At 42.3% G+C, this 24,072-nt stretch overlaps 1 protein-coding gene across 1 annotated transcript in view; it reads right to left on the bottom strand.

Moving 5' to 3' along the window:
- Window positions 1–390: 390 nt before the first annotated feature.
- Window positions 391–24,072, bottom strand: part of atr (ATR serine/threonine kinase) — a 38,117-nt gene continuing 14,435 nt past the window's right edge. Inside the window, exons 14-47 of the mRNA XM_072668726.1 lie at window positions 23,825–23,995; window positions 23,092–23,286; window positions 22,581–22,766; window positions 22,308–22,403; window positions 21,021–21,151; window positions 20,595–20,738; window positions 20,414–20,507; window positions 20,144–20,269; window positions 19,789–19,995; window positions 18,926–19,039; window positions 18,733–18,848; window positions 18,378–18,498; window positions 18,150–18,287; window positions 17,239–17,446; window positions 15,850–16,022; window positions 15,080–15,244; window positions 14,508–14,599; window positions 13,152–13,243; window positions 12,872–13,049; window positions 12,007–12,204; window positions 11,538–11,697; window positions 10,627–10,806; window positions 9,010–9,152; window positions 8,815–8,912; window positions 7,510–7,742; window positions 6,775–6,909; window positions 5,589–5,789; window positions 5,261–5,404; window positions 4,525–4,675; window positions 4,284–4,440; window positions 2,938–3,091; window positions 2,625–2,776; window positions 2,104–2,209; window positions 391–889 (exon numbers count right to left, since the gene is read on the bottom strand). Coding sequence (XP_072524827.1) covers window positions 716–889; window positions 2,104–2,209; window positions 2,625–2,776; window positions 2,938–3,091; window positions 4,284–4,440; window positions 4,525–4,675; window positions 5,261–5,404; window positions 5,589–5,789; window positions 6,775–6,909; window positions 7,510–7,742; window positions 8,815–8,912; window positions 9,010–9,152; window positions 10,627–10,806; window positions 11,538–11,697; window positions 12,007–12,204; window positions 12,872–13,049; window positions 13,152–13,243; window positions 14,508–14,599; window positions 15,080–15,244; window positions 15,850–16,022; window positions 17,239–17,446; window positions 18,150–18,287; window positions 18,378–18,498; window positions 18,733–18,848; window positions 18,926–19,039; window positions 19,789–19,995; window positions 20,144–20,269; window positions 20,414–20,507; window positions 20,595–20,738; window positions 21,021–21,151; window positions 22,308–22,403; window positions 22,581–22,766; window positions 23,092–23,286; window positions 23,825–23,995 — 5,133 coding nt within the window. The 3' untranslated portion in view covers window positions 391–715. The remainder of the gene's footprint in view (window positions 890–2,103; window positions 2,210–2,624; window positions 2,777–2,937; window positions 3,092–4,283; window positions 4,441–4,524; window positions 4,676–5,260; window positions 5,405–5,588; window positions 5,790–6,774; window positions 6,910–7,509; window positions 7,743–8,814; window positions 8,913–9,009; window positions 9,153–10,626; window positions 10,807–11,537; window positions 11,698–12,006; window positions 12,205–12,871; window positions 13,050–13,151; window positions 13,244–14,507; window positions 14,600–15,079; window positions 15,245–15,849; window positions 16,023–17,238; window positions 17,447–18,149; window positions 18,288–18,377; window positions 18,499–18,732; window positions 18,849–18,925; window positions 19,040–19,788; window positions 19,996–20,143; window positions 20,270–20,413; window positions 20,508–20,594; window positions 20,739–21,020; window positions 21,152–22,307; window positions 22,404–22,580; window positions 22,767–23,091; window positions 23,287–23,824; window positions 23,996–24,072) is intronic.

The raw sequence follows: 24,072 nt of genomic DNA on the forward strand, positions 1-24,072 counted from the left end.
AGCAGACATTAAATAAACCCACTGAACCCCATTAATAACCCCATTAAATTGAGAATTTACTAATAACTTAATAATTAATACTTAATAACTAATTTATTATTAACTAATAAAGGATTATCTTATCTTAATGACAATGTTCAGTGTTTTTACAGAGCATCCAGGACTGTGGTGAACAGAAGCGTGAGATCCTGGTGCACCACTAAAATAGCTGGTAGTGAGCCGTGGTGTAAAGCTAGAGGTAAACACAGTAAACTGAAATCTGTGCAGTAAATAAAATGTGAGCAGCGGCTGTTTATTAATCAGTACTGGATGAAGACGGTCGTGGGTGTTGTGTAATGTGTGACCTTGTTAAGACAGTCTTTAGTTTATTAAACTCTTTATGTGTCTGAAAGTCTTTTATTACAAATGTGCAGCAATACAAACAAATATTATACAGATAGAATTCTGGTGTAGCCATAAAAAACGCACAGGCAAAATATAAACATTTAAACATCTTCCTCTTTTCTAATGTGTGAAGGAGAAGTCTTGTGTTACTGGGAGACCAGAGACAGAAAACAGGCTCTTAGATTAGATCAGAACAAAGTAAAGCTCTGCAGCGCTCTCCTCTTCACTAACCATTACAGACCTCTTCTTTACAGGCTTCTAACAGCTCCAATAAACCCAATCAATAAACAGATCCGAACAGGTCAGAAATCATTAGGTGCCGTGGTGCTGATCACAGGTACGGCCCCCAGCCGAGATACATCTGGCACAGCAGGTTATCATCGGTGGCCTCCTGGATGAGGTAGTGGACGTGTCCCTCGATGGACAGAGGCAGACCCATCACTTTATTCCTGTTCTTTATCACCCCCTGCAGCCGCTGCTCAATGTCCTGAACGTGGGTTTTAGCCTGGAGAGCAGAACAGTGAAAGCCTTTAGTCTCAACATTCAGATGCCTCCCGCGCCCAGAGCAGTGATAACACACTCACATCAATGTACAAACACAACGCGCACCAGGCTGCCCGGTTTTTTTTTGTTGTTGGTACAGATACATATATTGGCCATTTTATCAGAAACACCTACCATACACACATACAAAAGTTTGGAATCACTGTACATATATCTGAATATTATTATTACCTCCTGCTCAGCTGCACAGAATAATCTTGCATTAATCTTTTTCATTTTTTACTTCTTTGTTTTTTCCTTCATTTAAAGATATTTAATAAACGTTATTTAATATATATATTTTTTATCTTTTTTATTTATCTTTCAGTTGTCAAAGCATTCTGTTGCTTGTGAAATGACAGTGACCGTGTATGATTCTGTGTGACAAATAAACATTTAATACAACATAAAACTAAACAGATAAATGTTGATTAAAATGTTACTAAAGTAAACAGTATTTAATAAAACCTACTGAGAGCTGTTTACTGTAATCTGCTGGACCTTAGCTGGACAAATTACTTAAAACTTTGTACGGCCGACACTAGATATTAGTGTTACTAACATTTTATTATGGATATTAATTCAATTAGAATCTACTTTTATTAGAACTTTATTCTTGATTTGAATTTTATTGCAACTATTCTGGATATTAATTATTCAATTCAATAAAAAATGTTTTTCAAATATAAATGTAATACAATCATTATTCTAGAAGTTGATTTTATTCTTAACTTTCTTTGATGTCATTTTGGATTTTTTAATAATTTAGTTTGAACTTTATTCTTGATTTTCATTTTATTACAACTTTATTCTGGATATCAAGTAGAACATTTTTCAAGATATGAATAAAAGTTTATTTATAAAAAAGGTATTTATTAAATTACATTTTTATATGTGTAATTATCTTCATCTTGATTATATCTCATTACATCATCATCAGGATATTAATTTAATGAGAACTTTATTCTAGATCCTTTATTTAAATTTGATTTAAAATATTTTTATTTTAACTTTATGTATTTTATCACAACTTCACTCGAGAAATTAACTGAATTAGAACTTCATTCCGGATATAAACGTATATTAAATATTAAGAATTATTCAGTCGCCTCTGTGTATGAGTATAGATGTGAGGTTGCAGCTGCAGATCTCTGTAGGTAATAAAGGACAAAATACCTTCTCGTTCACAATCTCCCCGGACTCATTAGCTTGTGTTTTTAATGAGCCCTTCACTGGTTTACTCCACTCCACCAGAGGGTCATGGAGGAACGTCTTCAGCACACTAAGATCAGAGACACAGAGTCCGATTTACAACTGACCGGAAAAAGCCAAACATTCTGATCATCAATAAACATCTACATATAATCAATATACAGCTCACATCATCACAGACAGCAGGACCGGTTACACCCCTCACTGTTATTATTAATAACCAGCTGTATCTTCAGGAGGAGCTGAGAACACAGCATTCTCACAAGAGTTACGTACACTATGTGTCCAAATGTTTGTGGACACCCCTTCAAATGAATGCATTCAACTATTCTAAGCTGCACCCATTGCTGACACAGATGTGCAAATGCACACACACACACACACACACACACACACACACACACACACACACACACACACACACACACACACACACAGAGTCTAGTCTAGTCCCTGTAGAGAAGAGAAGTGTAAGCAGTGTAAACCTCATTAGGGGTTCTCTCTGGTCCCTCATCAGTCGCAGAGTGACCTCACAGGCCTGTCTGAACAGGCCCTCGGTTCCCATTGGCCCCATCGCATGCACCATGTTCTGCGTCAGCCGGAAGGGAACGACCTCCGGAACATCAAACGTCTCCCCCTAAAACACACCGGAGGCTTCCCATCAGGACACTTCATCAGCAGTCACACCATTACACACACACACACACACACACACACACACACACACACACACACACACACACACACACACACACACACACACACACACACACACACTGCACGTCCGGCTGATCTGACCTTGTTGAACAGGCAATTGAAGTCCACATGGACGCACTCCCCGGTGAGAGAGTCGAACAGGATGTTCTCTCCGTGCCGATCGCCCAGTCCCAGTATGTAACCCACCATGGACATGACGGCGGTGGAGCGGCAGTAAGCTGACCTGCTGTTGTACCTGCAGCAGAAACACCACTGACTTTAACCTTTTCACTCATGGCCCTGACTCCCTCAATCAGTCTGGACATGTTTGGTTGTATGTTTGGCTAATGTTGCTAACAAACACTGGACACCCATCATCTGTCTCTCAGCGCGTCTCTCAGAGCTCCTCCAGATCTTCATCAGCTGGTAGATGGATGAGGTTTAGGAGATGGTGGAACTTCCTTTAGTCTATAAACCCAAACAGAACCAGAACCACAGAGCTGAGGAACGCTGGAGGAACCGGAACCACCTTCACCTCAGTGCAGTCTGTGGTATCACTCCGCCCACTGCGCTCCGGTCTGAGAGAGGAGCAGCTCTACAGAGCGGGACGTGATGAGGAGGAGGATGTTCTGGTTCTAGATAAAATGTGTAGATGAGGTCTATCCAGGCTGCTTTACTGACCACGTTCTGACAGATTTCAGAGGCAAAACTGATTCTGTGTTTGTAGAGATGAAACTAGTGACAGTCTTAATCCAGTGTTTGTTAGCATGGTTAGCCTAGCCTCTCCCACTGTAACCTAAGGAAGCGATCAGAGATATTGTTTCACTGAACTGCTCCTTTAAATGTGTTTTCTTTTACCTAGACTGACTGCAGTTCATTTTAGCAGCCATCAATAATAAAAAAACACTGTCCAAATGTTTGTGGACACCCCTTCTAATGAATGCATTCAGCTACTTTAAGTTGCACCCATTGCTGACACAGGTGTGCAAATGCACACACACAGCTTGTCTAGTCCCTGTAGAGAAGAAGTACTGCCAATAGAATAGGACTCTCTGGAGCAGATCAGCATCATGACCCTATTGGCTCCATGCTGCCTAATGCCAGGCGTGGACTAGAGGGGTGGAGCAGTGGAAGAGCTGTGTTCTCTGGAATGATGGTGGTGGAATGATCCAATGACCTCACTAACATTCTTGGTGCTGAATGCAATCAAATCCTCACAGCAATGCTCCTCCAAAATCTAGTAGAAAGACAGTTTCTCCAACAAAGGCAGGAGATACTTTTAATACTCTTGATTTCAAAAGAAGCAATGAATGAGCAGGTGTCCCAATACTTTTGTCCATGTAGTGTATCAGATACAGTGTGTAAAAAAACAAAAAGCCACAAACATGACACACAACACCACACAGTGAGGCTCTGAGAACTCAGAGTCAGCGGTAGAGCGCCATTACCAGGATGTGGGGTCAGGGAACGTCCTAAGGAACCACTCGTGAAACACAGGAGGATGCCTGGCGCACAGCACGTCTTTATGCAGCTTCATCTTCTCCTGTAAAGATGCTGTCTTGGGCAAAATCATCTTCCTCAGCTCCTTTCCAGTCAGATAGATCCCTGAGAAGAAAAAAAGTTATAACTGGAACATCATAAATGATATAAGCTAGATAACCTCTAACTGGGTTCTCCACCGCAGCAGACCTTTCTCTTTGTACAGTTTGGTGAGGATGTGGCGGAGGCCAGCCGTGTTGCTGACCCACTCAATGATGCCGCACTCCTCATTCAGAGGAATGACCGCATACGTCCGAATGTGCAGATCTCGTCGCCTGGTCTCTGCATCCTTCCTCAGACACTGCAGATAAAACAAACACAGTGGGCTTAACCACATTATATGAGAATTATAGAGCATCCTCAAAAAGGAAACACCAGAAGCCATAGCGCCCCCTACACTTCCTGTAGTGCATTACAGTCTGTCAGAATGAGCGTGTGGATCATATGAACATCATAGAGCATTATAGAGCGCCCCCTACGCTTCCTGTAGTGTATTACAGTCTGTCAGAATGAGCGTGTGGATCATATGATCATTATAGAGCATTATAAAGCGCCCCCTACGCTTCCTGTAGTGTATTACAGTCTGTCAGAATGATCGTGTGAATCATATGATCATTATAGAGCATTATAGAGCGCCCCCTACGCTTCCTGTAGTGTATTACAGTCTGTCAGAATGAGCGTGTGGATCATATGAGCATTATAGAGCGTTATAGAGCGCCCCCTACGCTTCCTGTAGTGCATTACAGTCTGTCAGAATGAGAGTGTGGATCATATGATCATTATAGAGCATTATAGAGCGCCCCCTACGCTTCCTGTAGTGTATTACAGTCTGTCAGAATGAGCGTGTGGATCATATGAGCATTATAGAGAGCGCTCCGTTATGTACCTTGTTAATAAGACAGTTAAACTCCATCAGTCTGCAGTCTTTCCTCAGGTCATCTTTGGGTTTACACATCATGGTGTAGAACTTTCCATCTGAACCCCTAAGAGAGATTTTCTTTGGTTTCTGGAGGGATGCCAGGATCTCCACCTTAAAATAGAAAATCAGCACAATCTGTTTAGACACGAGGTCTGAGCACTATCTAAAAATAGTCACACTTTATTTTGAGGATGCTGCTCAGACTATCTACAGAAGCTCAATCTGCACCAGCTTCAGTCAAAACTGGAAAACTGAATCTTTCGCTGGTCAGTGTGTGTGAGATATGAAGACTAACACTGTCGTCGAAGCCAGAGAGGTAGACCCAGTGTCCGGGGAAGGCGTCATGGTGGGGGTTAGCCCCGCCGGTGGAGGGCAGGGTGGGGATGAGGACAGACTGCAGCGGGATCAGGATCTCACTGAAGCTCGACTCCTCCACCAGACGCTTCAGCAGCTTGAAGTGGATGCTCATACTCAGAGTGGAGCTGTTCCCATCAACCTGGACAGAGGACGAAAGAAGACCAGTAAAGAGTCCAGTTTCGGTTTTGGAGGGTATGAACCAGCTAAACCTGCTAACGAAGAATCAAATAGCTGCTGTCACTCAAAACCCTTGAAACCTTGTATCTCCAGAGCAGCAGCTTCTTAATGTTTTCTTAAGAAAAAACTTTCACTGGAAGTTAACGTTAAATATTTTCCTCAGGGTAATCTTGGAGCATTTCTATTGGTCCAATTATCATAAAATTCTGATACAGGAAAAAGAACAACTGCCAGATTCACATTATAGAGAAAAGTGAAAAACGCCAAAAAAGAAGATACTAGGTTTTTGCCAGACAGTGACAAAAGGTAAAGGTGCACGTATTTGTCACTGTACTACATACAGCGAAATGTGTCCTCCACATTTCACCCATCTGTGGTAGTGAATACACACACACACACACACACACACACACACTAGTGAACTAGGGACAGTGAGCACACCGCACCCAGAGCGGTGGGCAGCCAACTCCAGCACCCGGGGGGCTGAGAGGGAGAAGGGCCTTGCTCAAGGGCTCAACAGTGGCAGCTTGCCAAGCCCGGGTATTGAACCCACAACCCTGTCATCACTAGCCTGAAGCTGTAACCACTGAGCACAACTGCCCCCAACAGCTGCAGGGTAGAGAAGAAAGCTCTGGGATTGTTTCCAGTATAACTGGGATTATGTAAAGTATAGCTGACACTACAAATGTTGCTCGCTGAGCTCAAATCCACCCTGTAAATCAGAAAAGGGCATTTAAATAAACCTCATTTTCTTGTATCGGTTCAGAACAGCCACAGAGTCACAATCAATTACATCCGACACGCCTGAGAAAGTAAAAACGTCTACAAAACATATGATTAACGTTACACAGCGCTGCTTCATTAGGATAATACATTTATGGTAAATGTAGAACAGAAGGTTGAAACATATTGGAAAGGTCTTTGCGTGAGGGGACCGATTTCCTCACCGGTTTATTGCAGAGCTCCACCAGTTTGTCCGTCAGTCTGTTCGCATCTTCAATGAATTTCCCAAAAGAGCTTTTCAGACTGACGGCCTTCTTCAGAATCTCCTTACATCTGTTCATCCTGGTGGGGTAGGAGGACTGTAGACAGATAAGAGATAAGATAATCCTTTATTAGTCTCACATCGGAGGAAAAGCTAGCAGTATCCATACACAGACAATAAAATATATATGTATAAACATATAAAGAGGAGAAATCAAAATATACAGAGAACACTGCACTGCTATATATCGTTTTAGCAGGACAGGCAATGTCCCATAATGACAAATTTTATTAAATTATAACTTTATGCTGCTTGACTCAAAAGGAAAATTTGCACTGTTCTCATGTGCTATGACATATCTAGCAGATTACTCTTACTCTTACTATAATCTAGGATACACAGAGTGCATTATTATTATCATGACAAGTTGGATCATTGACTTCTGATGAAAATGGCTGCATTTTATTATATTGCAAAAAGTTTTCATATAATATATATATATATATATATATATATATATATATAAATAAAAACAATACACCACTGTACACCATCTATTCTCTCCGCCCCGTGCTGAATAGTTGTAAAGTTATTGGATGTTCTATAGAGAAGTTTTTGTCCGTATTTATTATTTATTAACTTTAAACTGTCTGTGTGTCCTAATGTTCCACAATGCTCAACAAATCTACCCTCTGACCTTTGATACTGCGGTCATCATCCACATGGCCTGCTGAGGGTAGGCCAGGAAGACTTTAGCTACGATCTCCATCAGCACAGAAAAGACCTCGTCGTTGGAGTGGCAGACGCGGGAGATGAGCTGGGAGAAGGCTGTGAGGAACTGGTATGGCGAGAGGTTACTGGTGTGTTCACTGATCACAGTGTTTATCTTACTGAGATCCGCACGCATCTGAGACCTGTCCGAGCGGCCGGCTGCAAAAAAGCAGAGTGGACGAGTTCATGATCTGAGAGATGAATGTCTAAGAACTTCAAAGCTCCTCACCCGCCATCACATCTACAGTACACTCCTGACCCACCATCACATCTACAGCACACTCCTGACTGACCCACCATCACATCTACAGTACACTCCCGACTGACCCACCATCACATCTACAGTACGCTCCTGACTGACCCACCATCACATCTACAGTACGCTCCTGACTGCCCCACCATCACATTTACAGTACGCTCCTGACTGCCCCACCATCACATCTACAGTACACTCTTGACTGACCCACCATCACATCTACAGTACACTCCTGACTGACCCACCATCACATCTACAGTACACTCCTGACCCACCATCACATCTACAGTACACACCTGAGCCACCATCACATCTACAGTACACTGCTGACTGACCCACCATCTCATCTACAGTACACTCCTGACCCACCATCACATCTACAGTACACTCCTGACCCACCATCACATCTACAGTACACCCCTGACTGGCCCACCATCACATCTACAGTACACTCCTGACCCACCATCACATCTACAGTACACTCCTGACCTACCATCACATCTACAGTACACTCCTGACTGACCCACCATCACATCTACAGTACGCTCCTGATCCACCATCACATCTACAGTACACTCCTGACCCACCATCACATCTACAGTACACTCCTGACCCACCATCACATCTACAGTACACCCCTGACTGGCCCACCATCACATCTACAGTACACTCCTGACCCACCATCACATCTACAGTACACTCCTGACTGACCCACCATCACATCTACAGTACGCTCCTGATCCACCATCACATCTACAGTACACTCCTGACCCACCATCACATCTACAGTACACCCCTGACTGGCCCACCATCACATCTACAGTACACTCCTGACTGACCTACCATCACATCTACAGTACACTCCTGGCCCACCATCACATCTACAGTACACAGTACACTCTTCAGCTGGGCTGTGTAAATGCGATCTCCAGATTAAATGCCTCTCTAATGTTAGAATGATATTTTGAGTCTTACCTTTCTCAACTTCATAAACTTTGGCACCGAAATCGAGCCAGAGTGTGAGCATGCGAGGCATCGCCTGGTAAATGTACTGATTCCCGAACTGAAGGGCTCTACGACATCATCAGAGACAGAAATTATTTTATTTTAAGCAAATCTGAAGAGAGGAACATTTCCAGCGCTGGCACAGTGAACGTGAACCTGACTTACTTTCCAAAATAAGTGACGATGTAGCGGATGACGTTGCCCTGCTTCTCCATCTTGTTGTCGGTGATCATTGGCATGAGCTTGTCGTAGTACTGCGCCAGGTAAAAATTCCCATCTTCCCACTCCGGTAACAGCGTAGTAACTTCCTGCAGGGGGAACCAGAGTAAATAGAGCTTAGAGCTAAAACTACACTTCTTAAGAGCGTTAATATCATGGTTTAAAAGTACCTCAGTGAGACATGGGGAGGACATACTTTCACCTAATTCACACACTGTTCACTTTAGACTGCCCTGATTTTCTCTTATTCTGCACAGTTCCTTACTTGCACCTCACACACTTTACCTCGTAATGCTGAATACACACATCAGCTGCATCGTACTTACGTCCTCGCTAATTTGCACTTGCATCTGGTTGCCCACCAGCAGCAGGGCATCTGGAATAACGGTACTATCGCACACCACGGTATCTCAAAATGAGGGCGGTATTTCAGAATGACTACGTGTCTGATGTATTACATCTTGTACACGACCAGCTAACTTAATAAAGCCAAGATCAGGGCTGCTCAATCCTGGTCCTGGAGCCCTACCACCCTGAAGAGTTCAGATCCAGCACAGCTGACTCTAATGTTCAGTTGCTCCTGAAGGCCTTCATTACCTGGATCAGGTGTGTTGGATTCAGGGTGGAGCTAAACTCTGCAGGGTGGTAGATCTCCAGGACCAGGACTGAGCAGCCCTGGCCTAGATAGCCTAGATACCCAGCAGAACCGGGTATGGTTCTATGGATGGTCAAAAGCTGATCTGCACCAGCTTCAAATACGGCTCGGCTCGACCCGCCATCCTTTAAGATCCACGGAAGACGAGCGTCCAGACTTTTCTCTGTCCTGCACCGAAGTGGTGGAACGAACTTCCCCTGGGTGTCCGAACAGCAGAGTTCAACGCTCGCTGTCCTCAAACCCAGACTGAAGACCCTCCTCTTCTGAGAGGACTTGGGTGAAGAGTAGAGTGTTATGGTCTCCATACTGACTTGTGTTTAGTAGAGTCTAAGATTAGAGTTATCTTTTAGATTCTAGCTGATATAAACAAGATAAGAGTATTTTCTGGATAAACAGTGAAGCTCTTCTGTAGTCGCTCTGAAGAAGAGCATCTGCTCAACGCCTACAATGGAAATGTATGAAAAAAAGCATAACTCTATTGATGCTACATTCATGTTATCTTGTACTTGTAGTTTCTCAAAAACAATAAAGTTAAATTTAATGTGCTGTGACCTAGTCTCTGCCGCTTCACCTAAAAATACCATTAATAACTACTAAATACTTTCATTTTCTATTAATAACATTTTCCCTAGATTGCATATTGGGACGCAGCCATTTGCTACATTTCCTTCGAAATCAATAATCTGACTGTCTGACCTCAACACATGAGACCCACAGTACGGTTTACAATGCTATACCAGATCTTACAAAGAGGTTCCTTCTAGTGTTTCAGTCTATTTTAATTACTGTTCTTTTTTTCCCTCCTACCATAAATGGTTAATGATCATGAAATCTCTGCTGACGGTCAGATGGTGAATGGCCACCATGTGCTACAATGTAACTTTCAGGTACAAGCCAGACTGCAGTACCCTGTATATCTTCATGATGGCGTTGCTCTCAGAGTTAGCTGTCTCCTCCATGTACCTGCCCACCAGCAGCAGGGCTTTCCCTTTGATCTGGATCCTCTTTGGGTCAGTGAGGGGTTGATCCTCAGGGAAGCACTGCTTCACCCCTTTCTGCAGCACGATCAGAGCCTGGTGCACATCACCCTGTCACACAGAACGGAAATGTTAACTATGTTCACACGCACACAGTGGCCTGATTCAGCTGCTCCCCTAATGGCTCTTTAGATCATACACTATATGGACAAAAGTATTGGGACATCTGCTCATTCATAGTTTCTTCTGAAATTAAGGGGATTAAAGAGCTGATCCTGCTTCTGTTGGAGTAACTGTTTCTACTGTCCAGAGAAGAAGACTTTCTACTAGATTCTAGAGAAGAGCATTGCTGTGAGGATTTGAGTGCATCCAGCGACAAACGCGTTAGTTAGTTAGTGAGGTCAGGATGTTAAATGATCACCACACCACCTCATACTCAACTCATCCCCACCATCATTCACCACCATCATTCCAGAGAACACAGTTCTTCCACTGCTCCACAGCTCAAAGCTGGGGGGCTTTATACCCCTTTAGCCCAAGCCTGGCATGTTGATCTGCTCCAGAGAGTCCTATTCTATTGGCAGTATATCTCCACAGTGGTGTGTGTGTGTGTGTGTGTGTGTGTGAGTGTGCATTTGCACATCTGTATCATTAATGGGTGCAACATAAAGTAGCTGAATGCATTCATTAGAATGGGTGTCCACAAACTTTTAGACATACAGTGTGCATCATATTTATGGTTTAGTCCCCCCTAATGACTGTATAGATCATATATATGTAGGTGGGGTAACAGGTTATTGGTACCGACAGCCCTGTTCTGGTCCTGTGTATACAAACAGTACCTTGGACCACAGCCACTTGGCCTTCTCCACGAAGAGCTCAGAGATGTGAGAGTTTTGGGCGTTTAGCAAAGCGTTGAAGGCAGTCTGGTGGTGTCCTGCTCTACGGGCGACACGGGCACTCTGCAGCCAACACTCGCCCACCTGCTCCTCACACACACTCCTGTGGGCACAATTTATACACTTATACACACACAGCAGGTTAGCCCAATCATGTGGGTCATAGGCAACAGAAGTATATGGGTATAGAGTACAGAGCATCCCTACATCATCATCATCATGCTGAAGAAGGCTGAGACAGTAATAACCACACAGTTCCCAGTATTATCTTTTTTATAACTTTTTATATACTTTGTTTTTCTTTTACTATCTCAGTTTATTCTAATTAATACTTTTATTAAGTCCATTAACTTTCATTTTCATTAAGGTTACGGTCACTTGTCTGTTACTGTTGCTGTGTTGCTGTTCTCACCCTTTGCTGAGGCTCAGCAGGGCCCTCCGCAGAGCCAGCAGTGGCTCTTTAGCTCTAAAGGAATTCTGGGTCATGAGAAGGCGGGCGTCCCAGTTCAGCATGAGCTCCGTTTTTGGCTCCCTGACTCCGCCCCCAGCCCCACCACTCTCCTTCTGCAGCTCAGTGAAGGCGTGCTCCAGCTCATTCAGCATGTGCAGCCTAACACACACAGTAACACACACAGTAACACACACAGTAACACACACACAGTAACACACACAGTAACACACACAGTAACACACACAGTAACACACACAGTAACACACACAGTAACACACACACAGTAACACACGGCAGGATTATTTATTGTCATTTCTTAAAACACAGGTGACTAATTCAATGCTTACTAATAAAAATACTATTAGTTAATACATATTAGTAAATATTAGTCATTGTTATGTTATTACTAGAGCTGGACAATATGACAATATTTTATCGTATCGTGATAATTGGTGTTGTCATGGTACAAAATATGTTTTTTATGAGTGTATCGTGGATATCAGCAGTGCTTAAAGAGCAACTGCACGTTTCATTACAAAGAGTGTAATCAGTCTTATTTCATTCAATGGAGTGAAGCATATATTGAGTAAAAATCATGGTACCCAGTATAGGAGAGTATTTAAATAGCAGTTTCTAAATATTATAAGCTGTTGGTGCATTTTGTCTACATGACAAAATACAGCAAAAAATATTGCATATCGTAAAAAACTGTAAATATTGTGATATATTTTTTTCCATATCCCCCACCTCTAGTTATAATGTAATTATTTCCCATGCCATGTCGAAGGAAACCTCACATTCCTACCTCTCCTCAACAGGAGCGTACCTGACTATGTACTCGTATCCTCTCTGGTAGGTCCCGCACTCGAAGCTGGCAGCTGAAAGCGGGACCACCTGTTCTTTTCTGGTCAGTTTCAGCTTTTCATAAAATGCCTCCAAATCTTGTTTCTTGGCAGAAAGCAGCATCTGGCCCAACCTCACTCCCCACGTATTAGACTTCTGATCTGTAAAAGGTGAGATCAGATTACACCAGAGTGTGCGTTCACAGCGGGCGATTTGTCACAGTGAATTCTATACAGTTTTAAGATCAGGCGCTTCAAACTTACCAGACGCCAGATAGTCCTCGACTAAATCCCACTTTGACAGCTTCCACGCCGCCTCCACGCGATAGGTGTTGAGGTCAGACTTCCACTGAGGCCTTGAGGAAGAGTCCGAATTAGTTAAGATTGAATTTTGAAATTTAATTTTTTTAAAATGTCACTACAAATTATAACAATTCTAAAAATACACTGAACACAAATGTGACAGGAGGAGGTGATTACTGTACTGGAATACAGGCAATAAAAACAAAACAGGTTTTATGGATCTGAAAATAGCAAAGTTTGTATTTTACTCATTTTATTTATGCATTTTAAATTACATTTGAATGATTAATTTTAACATTCCACAATTTAACGTAACTCACATCAAAGCATACTGAATCACTGTCACTCCTAACAGCAATAATACCACATTATCGTGCTGTATTACACATACTTCAACTAATAGGGATACACCGATACCACTTTTTCCCTGTACGATACCAATACCCGATTTTCAAGTATACCGAGTACCAATACCAACTCTGACTCGATACTCCTGATATTTATAGAGTTTCACTCTTTATAGGTTGTACTTTTTTATATCTGATCCCAAATACGATCTAACAAGCCTGAAAGAGCAGCGTTACTGGTTGAGGAGCTGCACATTTGAGATATAAAAAATTTAAAATGTAAAAATTGGAAATTCAGAATTGCCACAATACAGAAACACGTGCAGGTAGGGAAGCAGAATCCTGCTAAACCTGACCAAACAGCTTTTAACTGGTGTTTTTGAGATCCTGTGTCCTCGTTACATTTCGGCTTCTCTGCACCATCATACTCTGTATCCCAACCACTCATTTTTTAAAAACTTTGACCTCATGTGGAGACACTGCCTGTACCTCTACTTTGCTGCATTTCAGAGGCAAATATTGTTTTTTACTCTGAACACATTTATTTGTCAGCTACTTCCTCATAACTGCAATAATAATAGTTGCACTATTGAATCGCCACGTTTAGGGCTTGAAATAAAGAGTTTATATTGTTTGCACTTTGCTTTTCATAACCTGACAGTTAATGATCAGAAAATTGTTTTTTTATTTTATCACACAGTGAGACAGACCTATTGTCCTCATATGAGGACATTGTTTTTTGCAAAAATGACTTAATGTACCAAGACTGAGTTTAATACTTTCCTAATAAAACTAGGTCCTACTAATCCTAATAGCTGGAGAAATTAAAAATGCACTCCAAGCTAAAGTCCGGGTCTCAGGGGGTTAAATTCACAATTCAGAGCAATTCAAGAAATTCCAGTTTAGAAACTTGAAGTGCAGCAATTTCACATCCAGGTTCACGTCAAGTGTAAAAGTCGGTACACTTCACCTGTTGGCCAAAACTCCATTAACCTGAGTCATAACAGTAGACAGCTGCCCCAGACCCAGCATGGAGTTCATCACACCGTGGTAATGCACAATCTGTACAGCAGGAGAACAAAGGACCCACAATGATCATTTATTAAACCACACAACAATAAAGGTATACTTCATCTGACATCCAGCCTTTTAGCTACACTGCTACACACTGACCACAGGGGGCTTTATACCCCTCTAGCCCACGCCTGGCATTAGGCAGCATGGAGCCAATAGGGTCATGATGTTGATCTGCTCCAGAGAGTCCTATTCTATTGGCAGTACTTCTTCTCTACAGGGACTAGACAAGCCGTGTGTGCATTTGCACATCTGTGTCAGCAATGGGTGCAGCTTAAAGTAGCTGAATGCGTTCATTAGAAGAGGTGTCCATAAATATTTGGACATGAAGTGTAGCTCTCCAGGAGGAGCGTTGGCGAGCACTGGGTTAAAGGATGGTAATTCTACAAAGAGTGTCTAGAGGTTGGTGTTTGTATGGCGTTTGTACCACAGCAGTACCACAGCAGTGTGTGTGTGTGTGTTACTGGCCTGGTCAGACTCCAGCTGTATTGCCCTGTCATAGCAGGCTGTAGACTCTCGCAGCAGGCCGATGCTCTCGTGCTGTAGAATCTGTTCCCGTAATGACGGCTCCTCCTTTCTCAGAGCATTCACACCCCGAACTCCATCAGGCTCATGCATCGCTGCGTACAGAGCCTACAACATAACCAGGACACATAACAGGGTCAGTAAGTGGTCTCAAACGCAGCATGTGACCTTCTCACAAGTAAATCCTGTAGTTTAGTTCTTATGATTGCTAAAAAATAAATAACTGAAATAAGTAATCATTCTGACCAGGTTCTAGACTTTGGAGCATTTACTGGAATATTAAAGCCACAAATCAATATTATCTAATCACATAATCACATTATCATTTATGTACGTAGTTATACATGGTACAACTTGTAGTGAAATGCTAGGCGACTGTTGGATCAGTAGAACAAGATGGCTATGAATAATAATAAAGAAGGAATTAAATAATAAATATACAATATAAATATACATACACACACATACATAAATATATAAAGTACAAATTTAAATACAGAGATTATTATTATTATTTATTATTACAGATCATTTATATAGAGATAAATTATAAACCTAAGAGATAAGAACAAATCTCTATATACAGAATATAGAACAGTTAGAATACTGAAAAAGCTCAAATTAAATCCCGGACCACCCTGAACCATAGGCTTAATCCATGTCCGGGTTACTGGCCCTAACATCTTCAATGGACTGTGTCCCGCTGCGCTCACCTGGAGGAAGGTGAGATGGTCCTGAATGTTCTGCCTCTTCTCCCTGATGAACGTCTCGAAGTGCATGACGGCCCGTGTGTACGCTTTAGAGCGGAACGAGGCTTTAGCCAGAGCGTCCTGAGGAATCCCGTTCAGGAACGACACCACACACTGATACTCGCTGTTCTCTACACCTGACACGACAAAACACCTTCAACATCAACATCAACATCAACACCACCACCACCAGCATTTCAGATCACTGCCATCAGAAACTCCATTTACACGAGACTGAAGAAATCTCATCAACAGAGATGGACAGTAGCCAGATCAACCAGATCTATTTTTTGGATTTTGGACTATTTCTGTCGGGCTGATTATGTAAACAGCAGCTGCTGCTTTTCAATTTTAATACAACACTGATAATATAATCATGAAAGTGAACGGAAGCAGACGTCTGAAGCTCTAATAAAAGCTCCTCACAGAAAGTTCTTCACCTAAAGACGCTGCCTGATGCCTGAGACACTGTTCTACCAGAGTTCTGAGAAGAGTTCGGCTCTAGAACCTGCTTTTAAAATCAGATCATTAAAATGATGGAGGGATACATGCTGCAGGGTGTAGTGCTGAGCTGCCCCCTGATGTCTGCTGGCCGCTGACGCAAGTCCATTTGTGGTTGGCTGCTCGTGCCTCCTAAGCCCTTGTGTTTTTCCCTCCTTTCTGTTTTCTCTCTCGCTCTTTTTCATGTTCTGAGATGCCCAGTTTCAACTGTTCCATCCTGGTTTCGCCTGACTTGGCTCTCCACTACCCTGCAGCCCACTGTCCTGCTCTGAGGTCCTGCATGGATCCATCCTCCCCTCACTGCAGGACTCTGCTTCTGACTCTTTACCTGCAGGAACTTTATCATCTCTCTCACACTCTTATCTTTTACTATTTTCTCTTAATTCAGTTTATTTTTATTGTTGTTTTTATTTATGTTTTGATTATTATTATTATTATTATTATTATTATGATGATGATCCGGTGTCGACCTGGACGAGGACGGGTTCCTCTGGTTCCTCTCAAGGTTTCTTTTTCTCGACCTGAGGGAGTTTTTCCTTGCCACTGTCAGCACTAGCTGCTCAAAAGGGGCTCGAACCTGGATCTCTGTAAAGCCGCTTTGTGACAACATTTATTGTAAAAAAACCAAATAAATAATTTTTTTAAAAATTATTTAATTTTAAGCAAAAAAACACTCTCTGAATGAATTAATCTTACACTAAATTATGCAGAATTATTTATATATTTTTTCAGATTTTAGTTTTAGATTAGACTTTATGTACTTATTTCAGTCCCAGTTTAAATCATCTATAAACTGCAGGGCTTGCTGAACTCCAGCAGTACAGTGTTTGTGTAGGGTGTGAGTGAACTGACCGCTGGCCTGTATCTGGTCACGGGTGTGCCGGCTGGAGGTTTTAGCTGTGCTGAGGGTCTGCAGCCTGTAGCGCCCCCACTGGGTGAGGTGGTCCAGCATAGAGAAGACGGTCTGAGTACTGAGCTGACTCAGGCTGGACGCGTTCTCCTGCAGCCGGGCCAGCCTTGGATCATCCCCCTTTAGCACGGCCATCATCTCCTCAGTCACCTGCGGACAGAAGGGTTCATTACTGTATGCTGTGAGTAAACACAGAAGCAGTCCCTGAGCGAACTGAAACAGGGTACTATTTGGCTCCCATTGGTTCCTCCCAAGGTTTCTTCCTCCAGCTCTGAGCGAGTTTTTCCTTTCCTTCACTATATAAATAAATCTAAACTGAATTTAATTTTAGGGAAAAACACTTTCTGAATTAATTAATCTCAAACACTGAATTATGCAGATTTTTTTTATGTATTTTTTTTTAAGATAAGACTTTTATTTATTTTAGTCCTAGCTTAATTGATCCAAGGATGTGGCTGCTCACTGGGGGTCTCAGGTTTTCATGTCTTCTAACGCTGTTCATTTCTTGTCTTTTTACTGATGGTGAAAATCAGCTTTGTGACAACAACCATTATAAAAGCTATACAAAATAAATAAAATAAAATAAATCTGATATGAATTGATTAGAAAAGCATAAGGGCAAATGAATGAGAGGAACTGAGACTCCTAAGAGCGTGATGAAGAAGAACCATTGAGAAGAACCAAGAATCAAAAGGAGAACATAAGAACATGAGGGCAAATCAATGAAAGGAACCGAGACCCTAGAGCAGAACCCCGGTAAAGGGAAGAGGAAGAGAAGCATAGAATTATGGAAATCGAGTAATAACTATACACCTCTAAGCGTTACAGCCCCGGGGTTAGGGGGATCTCTCACCTCCCGCTGCTCGTCCGGAGTGGCCCCCAGCAGGAAGTACACCAGGATGTGGGGCAGCAGGTAGATGGTCACTTTGTAGTCATGTTTGATGATGAAGCTGCAGCAGTTAAACACCTTACTGGCCAGCTCGTGTCTCACCTACAAACATTAGAGATCAGTCATTTTAAAGCAATGGTTACGCTGAAGAAGATACGTCTCGAGGTTATGAGGTAATGAAAGATGACCAACCTTGCTGATGAGGTAACCCGCCCAGGTGGCTGACCAGTCCGAGAATTTACTTCCACGGCTACTCAGGTATATCGGCTTTGTCAGTTTGGACCAATTCACCACCTTCTGCGAGCTTTTGTACCTAATATCAATACAGAACAGCATTTACCCAATTCCATTAGCCCAAAAAATCTGGTCTTATTAATAACTGATAATAAAAAAATAAGAACAACTGTATTACAAACCAATAATACCAGAAGAACCAGAATGTGTTCTAGATTTCTGGGAGCAGATTAATGTTCTCTATTTATCTTCATCTGGATATTAATGTTAAGAGACATTTTAATCTGGACTCATTTAGAAGACCCCGACTGACCTGCTGTTGAGGTGTGGCTCCAGTATCTCCTGAACCTGCTCTGGAAATCTCCTCCACAGTCTGCGGCCCGGAGAGTCCGTCCGGCCTTCACGGCATTCGAACACAGACAGAAGCTCCTGAAACAGAACTTAGGATTAGTGTTCATATCAACATACTCACACAGCAAACACCACCTACAGCACCTTACAATCACCTGCATGGCGTAAGCTACAGCGTCCTGCGCCCGCACGTTGTCTGCATACGCCAGAAACGTCCTGGTCAGTTCGGTCAGCAACCCAAAGGCAAAGTTCGGATCATCAATGCCACTCTGATCACAGACCAGACCAAAAAACACATAATTTTTTTTTGTTGGATTGAAAACCATCACACATGACATTTGATACAGTGCTTACTTAAAACCACCAATGGACCTACATACATTTTTTTCTGTACAGTGGAGGTGAATGGAAGCAGGCGTTGGTCGCCATGACTACAACACGGATACAGCCCATAATTTATTTCCTGTCCAAACCCACCAGTGCTTTATATGGAATGATGATGAGGATGATGATGATGATGATGAGGGTAAAATAGTGGAGAGTCTCAACTAATCCAGTTCTCTTGAGGGACTACTTTCTGTAGCCGCACTACACCCTGCAGCATGTATCCCTCCACCATTTTAATGATCTGATTCTAAAAGCAGGTTCTAGAGCTGAACTCTTCTCAGAACTCTGGTAGAACCGTGTCTCAGGCATCAGGCAGAGTCTTCATCACCATTAGGTGAAGAACTTTCTGTGAGGAGCTTTTAGTAGAGCTTCAGACGTCTGCTTCCCTTCACCTCCACTGTAGAACCACAGCTCTGACTGGAGGAGCTTATCTAGAACCTCCACTGTAGAACTCCAGCTCTGACTGGGGGAGCTTATCTAGAACCAGTTTCACACCAAACCCCACTGTACAGACAGGACTGTGCACATGTGCAGAATGGTCCAAACTTACAAATGGCAGAAGTGCTAATCTAGGATCTGTCCCTGCCAGTGAAATGGGATAGTGTCATTCACTGTGTAAGGAAATACACACCACAAACACCGCCCCAGTGCCCTGTGTATGTGTGGTGGTCATGTCTAGGCGTCCAGGGTCCACAGCCCCCAGCTCCCCCAAACACTCGCCGCACAGCAGCCTGGCCTCGGGGTTAACGTCCTGGCAACCACGCAGGAGAACTGTCACCAGCTGAGAGATCACTGGCTCCACCATCTCACTGTCCAGAATGTGCTTCAGCAGAGCGTCCTAAAGTAAAGGGGTCAAAAAAAGCAATTAGCTTAATTAAAGCTTAATTAAATGTTTTAAAGGTTCTTTTAGGAAGGAACATTTCAGCATTTAAATGATTAGAATATAAAAATAATATAAAATATTACTGAATCTGGTATTTTCTAACCTGGTTCTTGTACATCATCTCCTTTAGGCTGGTCAGGGCATGGATACGCACGTCCACATTTTCGTGCTGGATGGCGCGCATGGAAAGCTGCAGAGCGGCCTGGAGATCAGTGCTTTTAGAGGTTTGCTGCAGAAACACAAACGCCGTTAGCTTTTATTTACTATTATTATTATTATTATTATTATCATCATCATCATCCTCATCATATCATCTTCTCTCAATAGAGGTCTAACAGCATTTCATGTTTAAGTTCCTTGTTCTGCAGCTTACCTTCCGGTAGTCCTGAAGAACCTTGTGGACGTTCTTCAGCTCCGGGTGGTCAGGAAGGAAGTAGATTTCATGGAGAAAGTCCTCCACTTCCTCCCTGGTATAAGATAACAGGCAGAGTAAATACTGCAGCAGGACACTCATATCAGCACTCATAATAAGCGTGAAGAGCAGAAGAACCCACCTGTTCTCCACGATGAGGTAGTGCATAATCACAGCTGTCTCTTTTGGTTGGATGGGGATGAGAGGTAACAGGGCAACGATCACATGACTCAGCAACGGCCCCAAATACGAGGGATCCAGACAGCGTACGAAACAATCCCACGTTCTAAAGAAAAGGGAATAATAAGGGTTTCTCTGAGCAGTTCATGCAAATTCATGTTCATGTCATCTAAGTTTTGATGATGCAAGCTGGTCCAGTCCATCTGGTTCGTACCGACACTCTTACAGATCTTACAGCAGGCAGTTGTGCTGTGTGAAAGTGCGACAGTACAGATGTGCTGCTGGTGTGGTACACTGTGCACTGTGCAACGCTGCTGATTATTACTATTACTACTGTCCTGTGTGTGTGGTGTGTGTGTGTGTGTGTGTGTGTGGTGTGTAAACTCACTGGCAGCAGAGTTGGGGGAAGTCCTCCTTGTATTTCAGTCCTGTTCTCAGAGTGGTCATCATCTTCACCCGCACAGAGCTAATGTGCTTTGAGCCCATCAGCTTCATCAGCGCCATCACACTGTTCAAAGCCTGAGAGAGAACTCGTTAATTTAATTATCAATTATTCCTAAAGTTTATTATATTTTAAAAACATGAAAATATCTGAATCTAAATATCTGAAGGCTGATCGGGCGTTTTCTGTCGCTGCCCTGAAACTTCTCCAGGAAGGAACAGTCTCCATATAGACCTTTACCATTTGAATCCTTTCAGAGATGATGTATTGTGTTTGTTTTATTGGTTCTGATTATGTTATTGATCTCCTATATCAGTAATATTCTCTAAGATGGAATTTTAAGATTAGAGATGCAGGCTGATGAGTCTGAACTTATATATTATTATTATATATACACTTATATATATATATATATTATAGAATATTTCTTAATTTGATTCATTTACTAAGCAGCACCCACTGTCTATCATTCATGTAAGGGCACACAGATGCAGCCAATCACAGTAAAGCTGGAGGATGGGGTGGGGCTTATGGTATGGACACACCCACTGTCAAACGACTGGCCTTTGTTTCTGAAGAGTTGATAAATGCACACTGGTTACGGTAGTTATCTGACCACTCAAACATAAACAACACTATTTGGTTCCTTAAATCAGACTTAAGCCATTATCAGATTTCAATCTCTCTAAATAAGAGACCTGAAGAGACACAAACAGAAGCAGAAAACGTAAACCACAAATTCATGTTTAAATTGAATTGAGACTGCAGGAGGATACAATATGCAGATGAGCCCTCAGCACCAGTCCAGATTACCATGGTTTAAAAATATAATATAATACAATTAGAATCAAAATACTGCAGGCCAGGATTTACCTACACCCAGTCATAATCACACATAATATTAAGGAATCAGGGCTGATCCAGGCATATTTTAATTAACGGCTATTTTAGGTCTGATCCTTTGTTTTTGCTGCTGTGCCACTGAGTCAGATGCTCTACAAACAGGTGTTATTCCCAGCCGGCAGCAGTGAGGAGCATCTTCTCAGAAGATAACACTCATATACTAATATCTGCAGTTCCAGTGTTTTGACTGAGCCTTACTGTGCACTATTTTAAGCATTAAGCTATTCAGATATACTCCTGCACATGGCTCTGCACAGTGCATTATAAGCAGTACAATAACAATAATGCTGTTTTGGCCAAAGGAACCCTAACTGCCTTGGCAGGACTTACCATTTTCTTCTTCTCCTTCTCTCCAGCACTGGAGCTGAGCAGCTGCATGTTGAAGAAGGCCAGAATACCCAGAAGCTTCGGCTGTAGATAATCAGCCTGAACGGAAAATCAACAATCAGTTTCTTTTTAAACAATAAATGTCTATACATGTTATCATTTCTTTTGTACGTAAAAAATGACACACTGAATCCACCTGATTCCCTGTAATTAACTATTGGGACTACTGAATTCGTTTATAAGGTTCAGTTTATGAGGAAGGCGAAGTGGTCGTACCATGTGCTCTGGAGTAGAGATGTCCCGTGGACCCTGATAGGGGTCATCACTGGAAGCGAAAGAGGCCAGAATGGCCAGTCCATTAAACACCTGCTGGTAATGTTCTCCTAGCCGGAGGAGGAGCTCGTTGTGGAGGCCCTGGAAATCCTGCCTGAGTAAACTGCCCAGCTCAATCTCCGTCTCGTTCTACAGCAGCGGGAAGAAGACATTACTGGTCTACTATACTTTTCTGATTATTCAGTAGCTACTGGAAACTATTTTTTATTCACTATAATTTACTCAATATCTATCAATTATTTTTTATTCACTATACATTTTGCATTCAATATCTACTATGAATGATTCCATATCCACTATATTTGTTTTCAGTTTATAATATGAATTGTTCAGTTTCTAATGTAAAAAAGTGTGTTCACTATGAATTATTCAGTCTGCACTAAGAATTATGTAATCAATACTAATATACCGTATCTAAGACACACTTACACATAAATGAGATGTTAAAACACACCTTTAGATAATGGAAAGCCCTTTCCAGCTCCTCCTTGGTGCAGGAGCAGACCAGGTGGGAGAAGATATATTTGAAGTTGTTGATGAGGATTTCCCTGCGGTTGACGTTGAGCTGTTTAGCGATGGTGCGGATGAGGGATGAGGCTGTGGGACTGGCTTTAGCTGCCAGGTACGGCAGGAGCACCTGCAGAGTGCGCTATTAAAGAGGAAGACCAAAGAAAACCAGCCTTAAGGGCACTGCAACAGAACTGCCCATTTCTTTCCAAAGAGTAAAGAGAGATTGGACAGTAGTACTGGAAAAATGAAATATGGCTGCTTTTGGTTCAGAATACATAAAAAGGTTATAAAAATAACCTAAAATAAACATAAAAGTTTTAAATAAGGACTTTCAGTGATGGAAATCGTCCGTACTGATAAAATGGGGTTTGCTAGCAAGCTGTAGTTTCATAAGAAAAAGCTATGGATGAAATTACATTTTTAAAGTTTGATTAATTTGGGCTTAATTAACAAAAACAGATTTATAAGAATTAAGATTAGAGGAGTTTAAATGCAGCAATCCAAGATCAAAAAAATATTATTTAATTATCTATATAAGTTTAATTTAATTAAACCTCCCAGCATTACTAACTGATTAGCACATCATCGTTAGCACAGCACAAACTGCTGGCTATTCATTTTCACTCACTGTTAGCACCATTAGCATTATGTGACATTATGAGGCAGGGCAGGCCTACGTTGAGGAAGCGGTTGAGGTCGGGGAAGTCGAAGACGTGTGCTACATGAGAGAGGATGTCCAGCGCCACCTCCCGCTGATGAGCTGCTTCCTCCTGCAGCGCCTCACTGCTCTGATCAGGTGTACAGCGCAGAGCCGACACGTGACGGGAGTGTAAGGACTCCACCAGGAACTGAATAAACACACACACACACATATACACACACACACACACACACATATATACACACACACACACACACACACAGT

Source organism: Salminus brasiliensis, chromosome 23 (assembly GCF_030463535.1).
Source record: "Salminus brasiliensis chromosome 23, fSalBra1.hap2, whole genome shotgun sequence".
NCBI classification, from domain to species: domain Eukaryota; kingdom Metazoa; phylum Chordata; class Actinopteri; order Characiformes; family Bryconidae; genus Salminus; species Salminus brasiliensis.